The 20,418-nt window shown below is 40.8% G+C and overlaps 1 protein-coding gene across 3 annotated transcripts; it reads left to right on the top strand.

The window, feature by feature from the left end:
* Window positions 1-447: 447 nt before the first annotated feature.
* Window positions 448-20,273, top strand: ZBTB21 (zinc finger and BTB domain containing 21). Of its 3 annotated transcripts, none has more exons than XM_005438519.4 (2): window positions 448-483; window positions 11,963-20,273. In XM_005438519.4, the coding sequence occupies exon 2, from the start codon at window positions 11,976-11,978 to the stop codon at window positions 15,144-15,146; it is 3,171 nt and encodes a 1,056-aa protein (XP_005438576.1). In that variant the 5' UTR covers window positions 448-483; window positions 11,963-11,975; the 3' UTR covers window positions 15,147-20,273. The 3 variants fall into 3 exon arrangements, with proteins under 3 accessions (XP_005438576.1, XP_055557509.1, XP_055557510.1); XM_055701534.1 differs by lacking the exon at window positions 448-483 and adding an exon at window positions 1,035-1,156; XM_055701535.1 differs by lacking the exon at window positions 448-483 and adding an exon at window positions 11,127-11,149.
* The last annotated feature ends 145 nt before the right edge of the window (window positions 20,274-20,418 follow it).

Below are 20,418 nucleotides of genomic sequence, written 5' to 3'. Positions count from 1 at the left end.
GTGGAATATCTAAAAGCACACTGTTTGAAAACATGTATGCGGATTAGATATTAATCTCTAGAATTCAAGCTGTCCTTAATGAAAAGATAATGCAGCCTTCAACAAAAACACGGCAAATCTCCTAATTCCGATTTCTATTTTAATACTTGTATTTTGACACATAAAGCCCTATTCAAGTATTTAATTCAAAGTGGATAATTTCAACGAGAAGCAAGCCTAAAGCAATGATAACGCCCATTATAACGTTTCAAATCACATCGAGATGAATGACCACAGCCGTTACAAGGGGTCCGAGCCAAAATCCGCCAGGGCCTGTGCCTGCGCCTCCCTGCCCCCACCAGGGAGCGGTGGGCCAGCTTGCAAGGACGCCACGTGCGCGCCACCAGAAACGGACCTTCCCCCCTAACGTTTGCGAAAACCACGAATTAAACAAACCCCAGCAAACAAACCAAGCAGGCACCGCGAAGCAGGCCAGTACATCAGGTGAACTGCAAATAAAGCCGCCCGCGGAGGCCTCCCGACCCCCGCCCGCAGCACGGGGGGCCCGGCCCGGCCCGGCGAGGGGGCGCGGCTGCCCGCAGCGGTGCCCCACCGAATCCCACCGCCGCCGACCCCGCAGCGGGGGTGGGGTGGCGCGGCGGAGGGCGGGTCACCCGGTGTCCGCGTCCCCGCCGGGTGCCGTCCGGTCAGCCCCCGCCCCGCCGCGGCTGCCTCCGGTCCCCCCCCCGCGCGCGCCGCGCCGTTAGCGGGGGGGGGGGAGGGGGGGAGAGGGCAGGGCGGGGCGGGAGCCCCCACACGTCCGGCGCCCTCCCCGCCGCGCGAGAGCCGGCCGCGGGAGGCCACGCGCGTGCGTGCGTGAGGGCCGGCGGCGCCGCGCCGCTCGTGGGGGAGGGGCGGCGGGTGGGGGAACCCCCGTAACCGTCTCCAGCCGCTACCCTCCCCGCCGCGCCAGCGCCTCGCCCCCCGCTCCCCCGCCGGCCAATCGGAGCGCTGCGCACGTGACGAGCGTTCCCTTCGATGACCTCATCCCTGGTGTGGGATGACGTCAAATTCAAGATGGATGGAATCACGGCGGTGGCAGCAGCGCGCGCGGGCGAACCGTGAAAGGAGGCGCCGAGGGGGGCAGCAGGGGGGGGCGCGGCTGGCGGCGGAGAGGGTGAGTAACGGCCGCGTCTCGCGCCCGTTCCGGGGGCTGCCCGCGCCGTTTGGGTCTCCCCGTGTACAAAGGCGTCTTTTCCTGACGTAACTCTGAGGTGTTTTTTTTTTTCCCCCACCGAGCGGGGCTGCGGTCCCCGAGCGGCGCACTGCGCATGCGCCGGTTACGAAACGCGCCTCCCTCGGCTCCGCGCATGCCCCCTTCGCTGCGAGGGACCGGCCGCTGCCCGCCGAGCCGGCTCACGCCCGCCACATAGACCTGCCCGGGCTGCCTTCTGCGCATGCCCCGCCCCGCGCCGGGATCCCGCGGAACGGCGCCTGCGCGGCGGCCGCAGCGGGGGCCGCGCCGCCGGTGGCTTGCCCGCACGGCGCATGCGGAGCGGCGCCCTCGCCGGCGGGGGGCGGGGGCGGAGCGGAGCGGTGCGGAGAGGGGGAGCCGGGGAGCGGGCGCAGGCCCCGGCCTCGCTGGGGCGGTGCGTGGGATGGCGGGAGGGCGCGAGCGGCCGCGCTACCTGCGCTGCTCCCGGCGGGCGGGCGGCGCCGCCTCAGGGGGCCGTGGTGTCGCCCCGCATTGGTGGTACCGACGCTTCGCCCGCCGCCTGCGGGAGCTGCGGCTCACGACTCGCGCCCGGGCGGACACCGGCTCTGATCTGATCCGATCCGTACCCATGACAGGTTCCGGGAGGGCTGTGCCTCAGTGTCATAGGGCCTCCCCGGTGTGCCGTGAGGGGAGAGCCACGCTAGCCTGCACACTGCAGGGCGGAAAGCAATCCAGCAAGGTTCCTGCGACCTGTAAGCACATGCAGGTATTAAGTGTAGCTTTACTAGTCCAGGGGCTCTTTGGCTGTATTATTCACGAGTAGGAAAAAGTACATCTCCTAGACCAGTAAAAAAATCCTCTGCAGTGTGTACCAGCGGGTGCTGGGCATTTGCAGAGAGCAGCGGAAGGTATTTTACCTAATCATGGCTGTCCGAGCGAGTTTTACTTTAATGCTCTTTAAAGTCCAGACTCTTCTTATGTCCGCGTTGGATGTGGCTCATGTAAAATATCAAATGGCAAGAAAACTTAATTTAAAGGCATTATTACAAGACGGGAAATATTGTGGAATCTCATTGTGTACTGAGTAAGCTCTTCATAATAATTAAACAGCACTTGTTTTAAAACCTGTTCAGTTGTTTTGTTGTTGGACTTGCAGTGGAAGAGGGAAGTAGGCTGTAGGTATAAGAAGAGATTGTGATGAATTACATAATCACGCAACTTCTGGTAAATACAGTGAAGAATCTTAGTTAGCATTTTTATCCATATATGTTAATATGAAAATAGGTAATTTTTTTTTCAGAATGCCTTTTTGTACAACAAGGTTTTTGATATTAAATCAGGAGTGGTAAATTTAGTACTGCTTTGTTTGTATTGCCTGAACACTACCAATTAGAGTGTTCTGTTCTGACTTTGGTCAAACTCGTGAGCTAACGGCTTCAGCTAAAATTTTCCACCAGGGTTATGCTGATGTTCTTAAGGGGAAGTTTTGAGCAAACTTTGGCAACTGTTTTTATAAACCTGGTTTGCAAAAAACAAATTATGTGGCCATCTTTTGGGTGGAAGGGGATCTGACATCCCTTCCTCTCAGAAATTTTATTACCCATGTGCTATACTGTTGTAATCTCATAATCTGTAAGAACATTTGGTTTACACTATGTGTAGAAAACCCACCCAACCTGACTGGATTGTGTACATGTAAAGAATGGTCGTTCGCAGGTTCTAAGTAGGGACTTGCAAGGAGATGTCACAAATTACAACCTCTGGAGTTTTCACTTACAACGATGTGTGCCGAACCAGGATTTATTAGGGTTTCTTCAGCTGGGAGCTCCCCTGAGCCTGCTGGAGCCAAGATAACCCCTGGGGATCAGAACTGAGAGTGAGTGATCTTGTCTCTTGCTCTCAGTGGTGCTCTTGTTCCTCCACTAATTTCAACATTGCCCTGTGATCCAAAATAGGATTAAAGGCATTGTGAGTTGGGTGCTTTTTTAACACTTAAGGTAATTTATCCTTTAGTATGTATTGGCAGCCTTACTTAATATAAAAAGGGGCGATAACTTGTAATAAATTCTTGAAGTCCTCTTTGTGCTGTACATTTAATGGTACGAAAGCATGATAAATGTGAACTTTTGTGCTTCCTTTTGCTATTGTGTAGGGTCCAAGTGGCAGGGTGATACTCTCAGCTGACTCAAATTCAGCACGTTTCTCAGGACTGAGAACCCTCCTTTATCACTAGAAGCTTGATAACACAAAGATACTGGGGTTTGTGAGCTCATGTTTTTTGTGTGTGTGATGCTAGAGACACAGAGAATTGAACAGTTGGTGCTCTGCTCATCTTCATAATAATGGCTGACGATGTTTTCCTTAAAAATAGTTACAGGCATGCCAACATTGGGGTTTAAAAGGATGACTTTACAGAAAGCCATGAGATTTCATACTGTATTGAAGTTTCTTTTTGAACTTCAGTAGCTGTGAAGTAGTTATTGTAACAAAAAAAAAAAAAAATTAAGTATCTTCCCATTATGGTTTTCAAGGTTTTGAAAGTTGTTTTAACTGCCAAATAGTGATAACTATGGTCTATAAACAAGTGTAGACTTACCGGGTAGAGGAAGGAGGGGTTGGTGGGAGGAAGCTGGGCTGTAGCCACCATATGGTTTGTGCTGCACTGGGAGGTACTTATTGTGAGTCACACACTACAGTTGCAGCTATTTCCAGCTCTCATTAAAAGAAATTGTCAACTTTTGAGCAAGTGAGCTGTTTCATAATGAACTCTGCTACATTTAATGATCTGAGATCCTTGGAAGTGGGGGCTGAAATCTTCAGAGGCAGCAAAATCATTTGTTGAAAGTGGAAAGACTGCAATATGCCCTGCTTTAAAATAGATATTCTATGCAGAGGGAGTTGCTTTCCCCAAATATTTATGGTGTAGATTTAATACTAGTTATTCACTGTAATCTTTCTTCCAGTTTTTTTCCTTACTGGTAATATTTAAGGCAGCAGTTCTGTTTTCTTTAATTCAGCAATGAAATAAAAAACCCCAATTGTCTGTTGTCTTTGCTTATTGGCTACTTTATGTATTATGTTGTTCTAAGATAGTTCAGGCATATTTTATGAACAAGAGAAGTGTTGAACAACTCTTCTACCTTCCTAAACTCTTTCTGCCTCTGCTACTACCACCACCAGTTAGTTCAGCAGCCTTACAGCCCATCAAAATAAAGCTTTAAAATCACCTGGTTGTGATTGTTGAGGGTGAAACACCACACCTCTTTTCTGCAAAATCTTTATGTACAATCTGTGATGAAAAGGCATGAAAAATCCGTTAGTCAAATTTCAAAAAATATTGTGACACTTGGCCTTTCATAGTAATTCATGTATATTTAAATTGCATTCTTCAGGAAAGGAAGAAGTATTTTCCCCTTCTTCGTCTCAGAGCATTAATCTCTTTACCCGTGGTTTATCCTACATCAGCACTTAACATCGTGAGTAATCTTTAGGTTGCAATTCATTCTCAGTAATCTCTCTGATAAATTGTGGCTAGCACAGGGACAGTTCTAACACAGGGGACAGTGAGTGTCCCTGCCAGCCCCTGGCCCCCCCATCCTTTTAACTCACTGATTTCCCTCCAGCACTGTGTGACTCATGCCTAGGCCAGGACCAAGCCTGACATCACAGTATGCTGGAACAAGGAGTGTACCAGCAGTCCCAGTGGGGTGGATGCCCACCAGCTAAAAAGTTCTGGGGTAAACTATTTGGCATTCTGGTCTGAATACATTTATGAGTATCTTTTGGAGAATTTTTTGAGAATAGCGTACCTGGTACAGTAAATATGCTCTACAAAAATAATTTTAAAGTAAATTAAGAAACAGAAGGAAAAGGAGCAGAATTACAGTGATTTCTAATCACTGTTTGCCACAGCTTCATCTACATGTCACAACCAAAAGGAATTTGTTTGTTTTGTGCTAGGACATAACTTTGAGTACAGTCCTTCAGCTGTTGAGGTCAATGGCCAAATTCCCTGGAAGTTCAGTGAGAATAGGACCGGCTCCTTTCCCATAAATACTTTTAAGGAATAAAGAAAAAATACATAGTGTTCTTGTTCATGGAGGAAGATTTTTTTAAAGAGTATGTGAGACATTGCCTACGTCCAAATGCAGGTGGACTTTGACTAAGCTGAAAATCTTCCACATGCTATTTATGACCTTGTAAATCTGTTACGTAAAACTCATGTAAAATTGCTTTTGTCTTTCCCCTTTTACAGTATCCTGTATTGCCTTCCCAGTATCTTGCCAATAGTTAATGATGACTGAATGGTGTTTTCTTTGGATCCCTTCAGCGGGTGGAAGATACCTGTACTCCCTGAATCATAAGTTTCTCACTTGGCAACTTTTTAGGGTCAGCTTCTGTATTAGTTCTGCATGTTTCAGATGAAGTGCATGACTTTTTCCCCTATCTCTTGTTTTCTTACAGAAACCTTAGTGCAAACACAATTATGAAAAGTACCTTATGTGGGTATAATTGGCTTCTCTTCCCATCTAAAATATACTATGCCTGTAAAAAGCACCTTTATATTAATATAAATATTCTTCTATTTATTATATTATTCTATTAATTATATTAATAGAAATAAAACCCATAATTAGGGTTTGTAATTTTAATTATACCAGCAAAATGAAAAGCAGTATGTAGACAAGATTTTATTGTGAATTGGGCCAGTTAAACAAAGAAAGAGTGGCTCATACAGTAGAGCAGATATCTGAATATTATTTGATTTGGTAAGTATATCTCAGCATTACCGATAAAATAATCAACCTGTAGAAAGAGTACAAGTGTACACGTTTAGGGGGTATATGTCTCCCTGTCTTCAAATTCTTGTTTTCCTGCATCTCTTACCAAAAAATCACATTAAATATTTCTGGGGGTGAGGTTTTTGTAAGTGCTTAAATTGTATGGCCATCAAGTGTGTTAGTCTTGTCCCATCAGAGAGTTTAATGGCAATGTTACGAAATGTGAGAATGAAAACTGACGAACTCCTTAGGGAAATGGGTTTTAAACTTTTTTTAGTCTCTTGCTTTAGTTTACAGCAATAGGGATGATGAGTTACTTTTCAGTCGAGGCACTGAGGCCAGGACAATTATTTTGTCAAACTGTGTTTGTTGTGTTTCAATCTTCAAGAAGAATCAGAAAAGCTCACGGCCAGTGCTCATTCCTGCCCTCTCCCTCAGATCCAGTAGCTGTACAATCCCATGGTCAGCTGGATCAGTTCACTGATCTGACAGCAAGTTAGTCCGTCCTTAGTGGGGAGGAGATGTGGACTGCTGCTTGCAGGAGTGATCTGTAGTTAGACTGGACTGAGAGCAAGATGAAATTGCACCTTTAGCTGCTGCTTGTTTGTAAACAAGAAAGAGAAGGACAAATAGAGCTTTGTGGTGTTACTCTGACATTTTGTGGTTTGCTGCAAGTCAGGAGGAGCTATTTTGAGTGTCAATTGGTCAAACTATGGGTATGATCTGAATATGAAAAGCAGCCTTTAATTTCTAAGAGAATTTCTAGTCTGTATCAGGATAACTGCTAATTATTTGTCTCTGGCGGAGGGCAAAATAGAGAACTGCACAAATATTACAGAATTTCTTCTTTTCCCTAAAGTTCTACTTCTGTATGCGTGGAGGATAAATAGCTGGAAATTAATACATAAATTTCACACACTAGCAAATATATTCTTAATCTAATTTTATGCCTGTCTTCATACCAGTGAGTCTGTCCTTGCTGCTGACCTATTGGAAATGAAAAACATTTGTCTTCATGGAGAAAGTTCACAGTATTGTCTGCAGTGGTAAACAGCGAGAGCAGTTGAAATCACATTTCATTAAATGCAGGAAGACAGAATCCCCAAACCTGCAGCAAGAGATTACTCAACTATGTAGTTAGAAAAAGATTACAGAAGTGCACACTCTTGCTCTGCAGATTTGGAGCTTTAACACAAAGCTTTTAGGGGGGTGTAAGGGTGTGTATGTCTGTAAATATATGTGTATTGTAGGAGAGTATGTTGCAAATGCAGTTGGTGGGAGAAGAGGCATTTGACAAACTGTTTTCAAACTCAAATAATAAAATCCAGCATAGGATCCTTGAGTAAAAGTTTAAGCAGTGTAGGTTTCTTTTGCATCTGGACTCTTGATGAGTAATGGTACCTTTCCCCCCCTTGTGTCTGAAATGGTGCATGAATTACAAGAACCATCAAATCCTCTGCAAAGCACTCAGCTGAGCATGACATTCTTGCATTTACCTGGCGATACCCCAGAAAGTCACTTGTATTTCTTGGCTGAGTCTTATAATCCATGTTTCTTTGGGATTTTTAGGGGTTTGCCCCCACCACACATCTTATGTATGTTTTCCCTGTTGAAACCCCTGTTCGGTCTCCCTTGTTGCCTGTTACCTCTCTGTATGTTTCCTCCTCCTTCCTTGTATTCTCTCCTAACTGCAGTTTCTCACAGCCCTGGCGCCTCCTTGCTGCAACACTGCATCTTATTAATGTTGCAGAACCTAAGTCTTTCCCACTGCCACCCCCAGCGTGCTCTTAACATGGCTTTAACTGACAGCTGTGTCATTATAAGGGGAGTCAGCAGGCAACATGTTACTTCAGTTGCTTGTGTGTCTGCAAATGTAAGCAGTTACACTGAAACTGTTCACACAAAGATCTGCCTCATTCTATCTGTAAAGTTTTAGCAGTGGTGACCGTTTTTCTGGAGGTGAAGTTTCAGATGGGCAAAGCCGATTGAACAATTTGCTGACAAAGAATGCAGCTCTGATGCTCATCTGACCTCTCAGTGAGCTGATTAAGCTGATAACCTATAAAATAGCAAACAGGTATAAAAAGCTGGATTGCTTTTGTTTGCTTGTTTCCTGCTTCATTTTAGGGAGCTGAATCAACTTACTGGGAGGTCAAATGAGCAGCACAGCTGGTGAAGAGGAGGAGGGTACCACAGGGCTGGGAGGAGATGTGAGAGTAAGGGACAGAGGAAACAAAGTGGAACTGCCACTTCAAAGGCAGGTAGCTGTTGAAGATAATAAACTGCTGGGCTAAAGGTTAAGCTTTTTCATGTTTTCCTGGTGGAGAGCTTCTCCAAGTAAAGATTACGTTTTCGCAGAAAGTAATTTTGAACTAGTAGAGGTGTCCTTTTCTCTCCTTGTTCAAAAAATAAAGTAAAATAAACCTTGTACTAAGCATGGTACTTAGGCTTCTGAAATCTAGTTTGCTGAGATCAGTAGAGGGCTGTTGAAGATTGACACTAAAATCTCTTTTTGGCCTCCTGAAGGCAGGTTGCAGGTGTTCCTGCTGCACTCACCCTTTCTGGAGTGTTGTCATCACTGTTGCTCCTGAGGACCAGCAGCTGCTATAGCATGTGGGGCCTGAACACAGACAATGAGAGAATTTCTGATATGCTCCTACAGTTTCCTTGATGTCACCTGAACATGACGGAAGAAAAGAGGAAAGCTTTTGTTTCCAGTCAGTAGTGAAGATGACTGGAAGAAACGGTTGAAGGGAATAGAAACAGATTCTCTGGAGGAAAGAGCTTAGGTACTCAATGGCAAAATAATCTTCAGCTGAGGAAGTATGAGTCCTCAACGCCTGGAATCAAATCTAGTATTACAAGAGATTGCCGTGGTCCTGTTATCTACTCAATAGCTAGGCACACCTTTTGTGTCAGGGCTGTGCACTGTCAGCCAAGCATTGACTTTGATGAGAAACTGTTGTAAGGAGTTCTTGTCTTCCTACAGCTGCTCTGCTGCCGCTATCTGCTGCCTATTCAGTTATGCCAATGCAATGGTTCTTGAGATTGTGGTTTAATATTAAAATTGACCGGCATTTGAAAATAAATATTATTTGTTTTTTATTTATTGTCTGATCTGCTGTGTTATAGAGATCTGTGAATATTTGTACTGGCACAGCTGGAGGAGTCAACAGCAGCGTGTAGCTACGATGAACAAAAGAGCAGGAATGTCATGGATCGACTTTGTTACTGAAAAGTGTTCATGTAGTGGAATTTTAATGCCATTTTACATTTACGCTGGTGATCTTTGAGGGGGTTTTACATCCAAGTATTTCAGGCTTTAAGATGATCTGTGTAAATGTCTTGAAATGGTTCTGCAAACCGGTTCTGGTTTTGTTTCTTGAAGTATCATAGCTTTTTTTATTTCTGACTGCTGTGTTTAAAGGCAATTAAGCTGAAAGTCAAGCACTTGTATTAGGAAATAGCAGGATTAAAGCTGCCTTTGCAGGATTAATTTGGTCCCTTGCCATTTGTGTATGTTGCAGCCTTGGTTACTGTTAAAGTGACAATTACCTTCTTCACTGGACAGAAGAGACTGCTCTGAGAATGAAAGGGAGGATTGTAGTGGGATGCTTATCTCTGCCTTGTTTAATGTAATAATTTGAGCGTGTTCTATGAATAAAAAAGGAGAATGTAGAAAGAAGGATGGGAGACTGTTGGATGGTGCTTTAGACATATAGATTTTACACGTCTCTACTAATAGCATTACTGAGGAACACAGAGCAATTAGATGGTGTTTATTCTGAGAATGTATTACACAAAACACAAGGCCTGGGTAAAGCAGATTAAAATTAAAGATTTGAAAATGTTTCAAAACATTTGACTAATATACTCCTTTCCCACAGTGTCCTTGAAGTATGGGTTCTGCAGCAACTTCTGTTGGGTGTCTCTGCAATACTGTTTTAGTTCAAGTTTCCTTCATAAGCACACTGTTGATCTGTTATCTCTATCTAACATGCTGCAACTTGCATCCAGAAGAATCACTTGAGTTTGCAAATTCAGCTTCTTTCAGAGGAAGCTAAAGGAAAAGATGAATTCCTGGAACACTTGTTCTAATAACACTCCCGAGTGTTAATGGGTGCTCAGACCACGAGACTGGATTAGGGCCAGCCAGACTCCACCGCTTTAAATTGCAGTGGCATCCACAAAGGAGAAGGGTAGTGCACTCACACCCTGCTCACCCAGCCCCATACAGTACTTTTAAGCAAAACATAGAAAGCAAACCAAAACAGATTGGCTTGTCAAATTCTTAGAAGCTTGACTGCTCTGCTATTTTTAGATGGAGGTGTGGGGGGATTGTGCATTATAATTATCTGAGGTGAATTAAGGATAAATTAGTGTTTATGAAATGACACTGCAAGACACTGAAACAGTCGGTAAAGACCTGGTGAGGAAACAGAATTCTGCTTTTGCTGTTGCCAAGACACTATTAACTCATTCAGTAGTTTCAGATGAAGAAGTGGTAGCTCAGTCCTGTGTTGTGATCAGTGCTCTGAAACACTGTATGCTGCACCCTTTAAGTTGTTTCTCAATAATACCAATTTAAACTCTGATCACTTATTTATGTCCATTAGTTGTAAGATTTATCACCCTCATCTATTAACCATGGGGTTACAGCTTCTTAATAGTTTTTTATTTTGATAAACTTTTCAGGTTTGCTTGTAAGATGATGAACAGTGAAACCTTTTTGTTGTAGTAGCATACATCATGTGTAAGTTATAAACTAAAGAGTAGTTTTTCAAATCAGCTGTAAAAAGAAGAGAATTGCTTTTACCAGACACATCGACTTGTTTTACTCCCACCATGGAGTAAGGTAGTCTCAAGACTCTTACAGGTTAACTTGAATGGAATTGTAAGGGTGTCCATGAAAAAAAAAAATTGGATATTGCTGATTTCTCTCTGTGTGTACATGTGCACAAATATATACATTCCAATTCATGCCACAGAAGCTCTTTGTTTAAACTAGGTTAAAACCCGATTCTCTTCTTTTGTTAAGATCTAATCAGGAGCAGTCTATTGAGTTATTGAAGCATCCTGTAGTATGCAGTGAGCTGTGTTTTGAAGCATATGGAACATGGAGAGATTTCTACAGTTTAATTTGTGCTTATTGGACTCTTGGATGCATCTGAGGGTAACTGTTCCTCAAGTATATGGCTTATGGGCGTAAAGTGCTTTTATGCTAATAAGTAACATGGAGGTTCAGTTCTGTGATTGCTTTTAAGCTAGATCAAAGCAATGCAGGGATACTTCAATTATAATTGTGACATCTCCAAGAAACTAGATCCTGTCAGTGCAGTTGTGACACATATTTGATAGCTAGAAGTGTATATTAACAACACTTCCTAAGCATAATCAAACATGATGAATTAATCTAGATTACAGACAATAATCCTGCTTCCTTTTCCCTTCCCGGTATTAATGCCCTTTCCATTATCCTATTAAAAATGAAAACAAAACCCTGTTAATTTGTTTAGTCAGCAGGAGACTGTCAGGGTTGCTTAGCCTCAGAAAAGTGACTTGACAGAACTAAACTTTAGATACCTGATTCAAGAGTTTATCAGTGCAGTTGTCAAGGTAGATATTCACAAAGCTAAAGTTGAGAGAAAGATGATCAAGAGTGAAATGACTGAACTGTTCCTTCGTGTGGATAGGTACATTGCAGGCACGGAACACAGCACCCCCACCCCCAAGTTAGTTAGGTGTAATACTGTAATATTCTTGGTGTAAGGTCAGCGATTAACAGTGTATTTGGAAGTGGGCTTTTTTTGTGCCTGTGCATCTATTGCAGGTAACAGTGTTCATTTCCATACCTTTCCTCCAAACAAGATGTTTTCTTCAGCGCTATTGATGGCAGTTTAGCCAGTGTATCGAGTACAGAGGGATTAGGTGTGTTTATCTCTAACAAGGCAACCTACAACTTCTTTTTGTTGTTGTTCTCTTTCAGAAACATCAGAATCATGGAGGGGCTCTTGCATTACATAAATCCAGCACATGCCATTTCGCTTCTAAGCACACTGAATGAGGAGCGTCTAAAGGGACAGCTGTGTGATGTTGTTCTTATAGTAGGAGATCAGAAATTTCGAGCTCATAAAAACGTTCTGGCCGCCAGCAGTGAATACTTCCAGACTCTGTTCACGAATAAGGAGAATGAGTGTCAGTCAGTGTTTCAACTTGACTTCTGTGAGCCAGATGCTTTTGATAACGTGTTAAACTACATTTATTCTTCATCCTTGTTCATTGAGAAAGGCAGTCTTGCAGCTGTGCAAGAACTGGGCTACAGTCTTGGAATATCCTTTCTTACAAACATTGTTTCTAAGAGTCCTCAAGCTCCTTTTCCAGCTTGCCCCATTAAGAAAATAGTGTATCAAGATGAAGACGAAAGCAGTTCTCAGAAGAGAAGTGTCATTGTCTGTCAGAACAGAACTGAAGCACAAGCAAAAAGTATAAATCAAACACATGATTTAAGCCATACTTCTAAACCTTCACCCTCTGTTGCTGTCAAAACTAGCAGTAGACCACAAGTAACAAAACCACCTGAAACCCTTCACAACTTACCACTGACTGAAAGGAGATGGCTAAAAGAAAGCCCTGTGAGCTATACCAAGCTTCACGAAACTTCTGGAACTGTGGAGGATCAGACCAGAGGTGGTTTAGTGAAAAGGAACACAGTACTGCCTCAGATGCCTTTAGCAGAGAAAGAAATTGCGAGCGATGAACCAGGAAGCAGTGGTCAGCTTTTAAGAGGAAAGGCTGCAGAGATGTCATTAAAAAGACTGCGTCCACCAGTCTTGTCTCTGCATGGCACATCAGAATCGACGTTTTTGTTGCGAGAGGCAGGAAAAGGAAATGGTCAAGGTGAAGACAGGAATTTGCTATACTACTCAAAGTTAGGGCTAGTAATCCCATCCAGTGGATCTGGTCCAGAAAACCAAAGTATTGACAGAAGCGGGCCACTTGTAAAAAGTCTCCTTCGAAGGTCACTGTCCATGGACAGCCAAGTTCCTATTTACTCACCTTCTGTTGACCTAAAACCTTCACAGGTATCATCATCCTCCTCACCGGGAACTAACGATTCCCAGAAGACATTTAATGTTGTATCTCAAAAGTCATCCTTGAAAGAGTCATCAGAGAAGTTGCTCTTGGATGAAAAACCACAGGTAATACACCCACATCGCCTTAGGTCTTTCAGTGCCTCTCAGTCAACTGATAGGGAGGTTGCTTCCCCTTTCACAGAGGTACAAATAAAAACTGAACCTAGCAGTCCACTTTCAGATCCTGCCGAAATAATAAGAGTTACAGTGGGTGATGCTTCAGCATCAACAAATAAAGACTTTCCTTTTAAAACTGAGGATAATCATAAGGAACCAAGTAGACTTCCAGCAAAAAGATTTCAAGCTGATAGAAGACTACCATTTAAGAAACTGAAGGCAGATGAGCAGGGTTCTCCTGGGTCAGAAGATAACTTTGAGGAAGGCTCAAGCCCTACGCACCTTGATGCTGATTTTCCTGATTCTGATGTCAGTAAAGATGAATACAGTGAGATGGAAGAAGCAAGACCAAATAAAAAATTCAAATGCAAGCACTGCCTTAAAATTTTCAGATCAACAGCAGGTCTTCATCGTCATGTTAATATGTATCATAATCCAGAGAAGCCCTATGCTTGTGACATATGCCACAAGAGATTTCACACAAATTTCAAAGTGTGGACGCACTGTCAGACACAACATGGAATTGTGAAGAATCCCTCACCAGCTTCCAGTTCCCATGCTGTTTTGGATGAAAAATTCCAAAGAAAACTGATCGATATAGTAAGAGAGAGAGAAATCAAGAAAGCTCTGATTGTTAAACTAAGACGTGGCAAACAAGGTTTTCAGGGACAGTCTGCTTCACAAGCACAACAAGTCATCAAAAGGAATTTAAGATCGAGAACCAAAGGAGCCTATATTTGTAGCTACTGTGGGAAAGCTTATCGTTTCCTTTCGCAATTTAAACAGCACATAAAAATGCACCCAGGGGAGAAACCAATTGGAGGAAATAAGGCTCCTAAGCAGAAAGATCATATTCATATTGAAAGTCCAGTAGAAAACAAAGAGGTTTATCAGTGCCGTCTCTGCAATGCTAAGCTCTCTTCACTTATTGAACAGGGAAATCATGAACGACTCTGTAGAAATGCTACTGTCTGTCCTTACTGCAGCCTTAGATTTTCTTCTCCAGAGCTGAAGCATGAGCATGAAAGCAAGTGTGAATACAAGAAGCTTACCTGTCTTGAGTGCATGCGTACCTTTAAATCATCCTTTAGCATTTGGCGTCATCAAGTTGAAGTTCACAATCAAAACACAATGGCTCCATCAGAGAACTTTTCTTTACCTATCCTGGATCACAATGGAGAAATAACGAGTTCATCAAGATTGCCTCCTCAATCAGAATCCAATAAAATGAACAATTTTGTTGCTGCAAAGGAAGATGGTGTATTCAGCGATTCGTCAGAACAAATAAATTTTGATTCTGAAGATTCCTCATGCCTACCTGAAGACTTAAGTGTTTCCAAGCAGTTTAAAATTCAAATCAAAGAAGAACCAGCAGATGATATAGAGGATGAGGTCACTGAGACAAGCAGAGAACCTAAGGAAGTAGTCTCCAACAAAGATGCTGGTTTGTGGCCCTGTGAAAAGTGTGGGAAGATTTTCACTGTACGCAAACAGCTGGAGCGTCACCAAGAGCTCTTATGCTCTGTGAAGCCATTTATTTGTCATGTGTGTAACAAGGCCTTCCGGACCAATTTCCGGCTGTGGAGTCACTTCCAGTCTCATATGTCACAGGCTGCAGAGGAGTCCACGAATAAGGAGCCTGAGATATGTCCACCAGCGAATTCCCCGTCACCACCACCCTTACCTCCACCCCCACCCCTCCCCAAAATCCAGCCTTTGGAGCCTGATAGTCCAACAGGCTTGTCTGAAAGCTCCAGTACTACTGAAAAATTATTTGTACCGCAGGAGTCAGATACACTCTTCTATCATGCTCCACCACTCTCAGCAATCACATTCAAAAGACAATACATGTGTAAACTCTGTCATAGAACTTTCAAGACAGCTTTTAGTCTTTGGAGCCATGAACAAACACACAATTAGCTTTAATAAGTACCTTAAAAAGCTGGTTCAGTGGAGGCTGTGTTCAGGATCTCAGATGATGCTATATAAACTATGTATAAATTTAAGAGGATCAAAACAACAATAACGATGATGACGACAAATTTGGAATTTGTGGTGCTGCTTGAATTTGAAGATTAAGGTAAATTAACTTCAATAGTAGGCAGAAAGCAGAGTAATTTAAAATACTGTGGCCTGGGATCTAATAGTAACAGAATAATTTTTATTTCATTTAACACTGAAATATGATCACATCTGGATTGTATGCATGGATCTTCATCCTGTGATGTTGGTGTGTGCGTGTGTATTATATATAAAGTTATATATTAAATGAAAGAGCAACAACAATTTGGATTCTAACTGTGAGTTTATAGTAGTGAAATACTGTAACCAACTTCATTAATTTTTTTTAAAAGAAACCAACACGCAAGCTCCATATAAATAGTTGCCATGCACTTGCAGTTAGGGAGGAAGTGGATGGAGTGTCTTGCTGTATTGACTTAGGTCTTAGAAACCTTTAGCAATAACAAATAAACCTCAAGTTTGAGTAATCCTGATGTTATTGGATACGAATGTTTGATATTTTAAGGGAGCATAAATTGTTTTGTTGTTATATGGAACTTGTGCAAATTAAAATAGAATCTAAAGTCAGCAATATTATTACTAAGATTTTATATAAAAAAGTAGCAGCAAGCCTGCTTTCAGCCATTTAATTATAAGTTTCTAAGGGAAATTGGGGGGGGCGGAGGTGTGTGTGGGGGGAGTGTACTTTGCTTTATATAATGTCCCAAAGACTAATTTACTATAGATACTTAGGTAGCTAAAGTCATTGTATTAACAGCCATCATAATGCAAATGGTACCGTTTATAGTATGAACTGAGATTGAATGGATATCAGACAATTTTCGTAATTCTGTTTCCACTGTTTGTACAACTGTTTGTAATTCTAACTACAAAGGAATGTATAACTATTAAATAAAAAGAGAGTTCATTAAGGGACAGAAGATGAGTTGTGTGCCAACACACAGTAATAAGCTTGGCCGTGAGTACAAAGATATGTTTTAACAAAACCTAAAAATGTAAATATTTATATAGACAGCTGTATAAATGAAGAAGTATGTATTTGAAATTTGTATTAAGCATACATATCCAGCTCAAAGCAGAGGAAAAAACATCACACTACAATCACTGCGTTTTATGAATACAATGCATAGAATATTTCTTTCTGTCGCTTTCTATCATATGTGATACTGTGTTGCAATTTTCTAATTTGTTGAAAAACATGGTAAAGATGGGCTGCAGATATTCTGTGTGGTTCCATTATTTTACCTCAAATCACAGCTGGAGTGTTTAGTGTCAGTAGGATCACAGATACTTACCAGAAGCTACAGTAAGGGTCCCAAATTATTCTGTAAGTAAAAGAAATATTTACCCAGAAATAGGTGGTAAACTAACAGTGAAAAATTCTTCTGCTAGAATTTAAACTTAATGGAGTGGTGACAGATTAAAGTGAACATAAACGATGCAAACAGTATTTATGATCCTGAGTACTTTTAGCCTGTGTGGGCTGGGAGAGAGGGATTGCATTCCACACTACATAGTCAGAACTCAGTCTGTGTTTGTTTGCTGAAAGCAACAGGAGTTTGGTCACCAGTTTAGGGGAAGCAGGAGCGAGGCTTTGATTCTGTATGTAACCATGAATTTTTTTTCAGCATCCCAGACTCAAAAGTAAGAAGAATTGCAAGCTGACACCAAGATTTAGCAAAATTAAGCATAAGTGTATCATATGAGAATCAGGGTGGGCACCCTTAGGCACAGCAGGAATAGATTTTTCTCAGTGAAAGCCCAAGTGTGCCACCATTTTTTCCAACAGATTTTTGTTTTAAATTATTTTTTCTGAAGTTAAGTTTGAAAGAATTAGCTCAGGATGGACCCCTGTTGTTTTTTCAGCTACCAAAAAATTGCAGTGTTAGTTTCAAGACTCTTATGTTTCATTTTTTATTAAAATCCAGAATTGTTACTAAACACTTCTTATAGTACATGTTGTTCTTTTTTGTCCTCTTTCAGGCAAATTGTAGCTGAATACAATTATGCTAATTTGTTAGAATATCAGTTAAACTCTTTTGGTGATATTGCAGTTAAAACAAAATACTTGTTTAATAGTGACGTTTCTAGTTATCAACTTTTTTACTCCACCTAATAAGACTAAATTTCTTTCTTACCAGAAACAATTTCAAATTAAAGTGGTTATTGCCCTTAACCTGGTTTAACAAAATCAGAAAAACAAAGCTTTGATAAGTATCCTTTAAATGTATTTAAGAAATCTGTGCATATAAAATACGAACATATTTTTGAAGATGGTTCCTGAGTTTTCACCAATTATTCCTCTACACAGCAGTCTGAAAGTTTATATGTAGCCTTTTAAAAATCAGTGCGCTTTCTAAAGGACGATGGCAACTAGTTCAGCTTTGTCATAGTCATCTAACTTCCAACTGGGATTCTGCTATGGAAATATGATGATAAATTCCACATACTTTACATCAAAAGCTTGTGCAACATTTTTGAAGAAACATTGACTTTTTTCCTAGTATACTATGTATTATAAAAAATCCATACAATATTTTTGGTCTAAATAGCCTCCTTCTAAGATTTTCTTTAATTATTCTGTTTTGGGTTTGTTTTTTTCTTTTAAAGTTTTGTTTTTAAATTTGAGTGTGTCTGTGCTTTTTTTAAAATTCAGTTCCTATTGTTTAGTAAAGGAATTCAGGATCTCTGAAGTTTAAATATGAGATGTTTATATAACAGTTCTGGTTTTCTATTAGCTTTTATACAGTATCTTAAAAAGCCCTTGATAGAAGTGTTTATTTTGGAGGATACGGAATAAATATGCTTCCACTTATAAAACTTTAATATATGTTTAAGAAGTTAAATTATGGAAAAAATGTTAGTTGCTTGTTTATAAATAAAGGTCTTTTGAAGAGTGTCTAGTTTGGCCACAGCCAAAATAAAAGGCAAATTTATTGATACGAAAGCCTGTCTTCATCATATTTTGTTTAATTTTGTAGCTGTGACTCAAGTGACACAAAGATAGAGTTCTTATTAAATATAAAAAGTGTTTTGCTTTTTTCCTTAAAATTTGTGACAGGAATGTGCAGATGTTTTAATATATAGATTAGAATCTTTAATTCTTTCTCTTTTTTTGCTATTTTTATAATCTGTCAGATAAATCTCAGAGAACTATCCTGCTTCAATGGAGGTACAGTGGAAACTTCTATTGCATTTAAAAGAAGCAGGGTTGAGCCATGAAATGTATTTTGTTTGGGGACTTCTTTGCCTTTCAGGCACTGTGTTGGCAAAGAGTCTTAAGTGTATGGCTAAGTTCCATTAAGATCAGTCTTAATTTTTTTTAGATGTGCTTAATTTCTTTGCTAAATTGGGACCATAATCAACCTTGAAAGTGAGCAATGGCAGCAAAATACATACAGATTTATTTTTTTTTTTAAGTCCTAGAACCAAATGTTAAAATTAGTTTTCCTCTACATAAAAACTGCATATACAGTTAAGGTGTAGTACTGTAGTTTTACAAAAAACAAAGGACATGAACCAGTAATAATACTGTCTCTAGTTTTGGGGGGGGGTTGGCAAAGGGGAGTGAAACACCCTGTGACAGTCGATTGAGCAGATAACCTGCTGAAGCAGTGGGTGACACTAGAGTTTGTCTTGTGTATTTCAGAATGGAAATGTGGCCTTATCTGTGAACCAAAACACAGCTGTAAGAGACTTGTTCCTGCATTTCCTATTTAGGCAGGCCTTCTAGTGATACCCAGTAGATTAATTTGTCTGATGTTTGTTTTCCTCCAAGTAGGGCATGCAGGTTTGGTCTAAATCTACATGTATGCTGTTTTTGTTCCAAGCTTCCAGTGATAAAACTAGAAGTTTCTCACATGGAATAAGGACAGACTATGCCTAACTTCTTGGCACTAACAGAGAGGGTGCAAATATCTGGCATGAGCCTGTAATCTGGCATGTGCCTATACTGTTCAATAAAATTGTTTACATTTTCCTACCAGAAGATTTAGATAAAAATCAAAGCAAGCTTAGGGTTTTGTTTGTTAGTTTTGGCTTTTTTTAATGTTGCTGTTAATGAATAATCAGTGTTAAAATCTTTTTTGTTGTTGTTGTTGAACACAGCCTGATAGTATTTTTTAATGTCATTGATTCTTGTTTATTTAAAATGACTTGTGAAAAACTGTACTATAACTATTGTACATAAAGGGACACTATCAAGAGAAAGGTTGTATACAGTAAATGTACTTACCTGTATTAAGAATACTTGATATTAATAAAATCAAAGAATTTTAAACCATTGAGTCATAACACTTGAGCTGCTTGGGCATGACAATGCCTGTTAAAGACATCTTCAATTGTTGCAATGGTGTCTGAAAAATGTATCTGAATTCTGTGGGTTGAGCTTATTTTTCATGTTGCTTTCTCTCTCACTATTCCAAAAGAAAGGACTCGATTCATTTTTCCTTTTCCAGTTTCTCAGCAACATACATTACCTTTTAAAGACAAACTTCCCACTGCTGCAGCAGCATCTTTAATTAAAATATGTACATAAAACCAGGGCAAACTATCTTTTGCAATGTAACATGCAAAATGCATATAAAGTACACATTTTAAGGCTTAATCTTGACAGTGTCCCTTTTTAAAAAGCAGGAAAATGGGATCACTTTTAGTGCTTGGGTACAGGGGAATAGTTTCCTACAGTTTCTAGAAATTGGAATTATCCAGTATATTTGCTATAGAATTTTCCAGTTAGTTACAAAAATCACTTGTCATTTTAAAGGATTATAGAAGTAAGGCAAAAGAAGCTGGCTTTGTAATCCTGTATACCTTATAATCATTCTATATCTGTTCAATACACCAGGATGGGTTTTTACATTTTTTTTTAGGACTGAGACTTAATAGCTTAGGGTAACTTTTTTCTTTAATGTAATGTAAATCCATTGCTGCTTTGTACACCTTTTTCTACTGTGTGGTTTCTTTACTTAGATCTTGCCTAAGAAATGTTGGCGTCCAATAAACTTACACTTTGTTTCTTTTGAATTACTGTGTCTTATACTGGAATCTTTTGGCAAAGTGTGATGTTATTGTACATACCATTGTGTCTGTGGGATAGGAATTTTATTTATAAAAGAGCATCTTTTGATCTCTTTATTGGAGGTAAATTATAGTTTTTACATTGCTAAAA

This window comes from Falco cherrug, chromosome 2 (genome assembly GCF_023634085.1).
Source record: "Falco cherrug isolate bFalChe1 chromosome 2, bFalChe1.pri, whole genome shotgun sequence".
In the NCBI taxonomy this organism is placed as follows: domain Eukaryota; kingdom Metazoa; phylum Chordata; class Aves; order Falconiformes; family Falconidae; genus Falco; species Falco cherrug.
This window is presented reverse-complemented; position numbering and strand designations above follow the sequence as displayed.

Excerpts from the sequence above, each read along its gene's own strand:
- ZBTB21 (XM_005438519.4), top strand. The coding sequence starts at position 11,976 with ATGGAGGGGCTCTTGCATTACATAAATCCAGCACATGCCATTTCGCTT.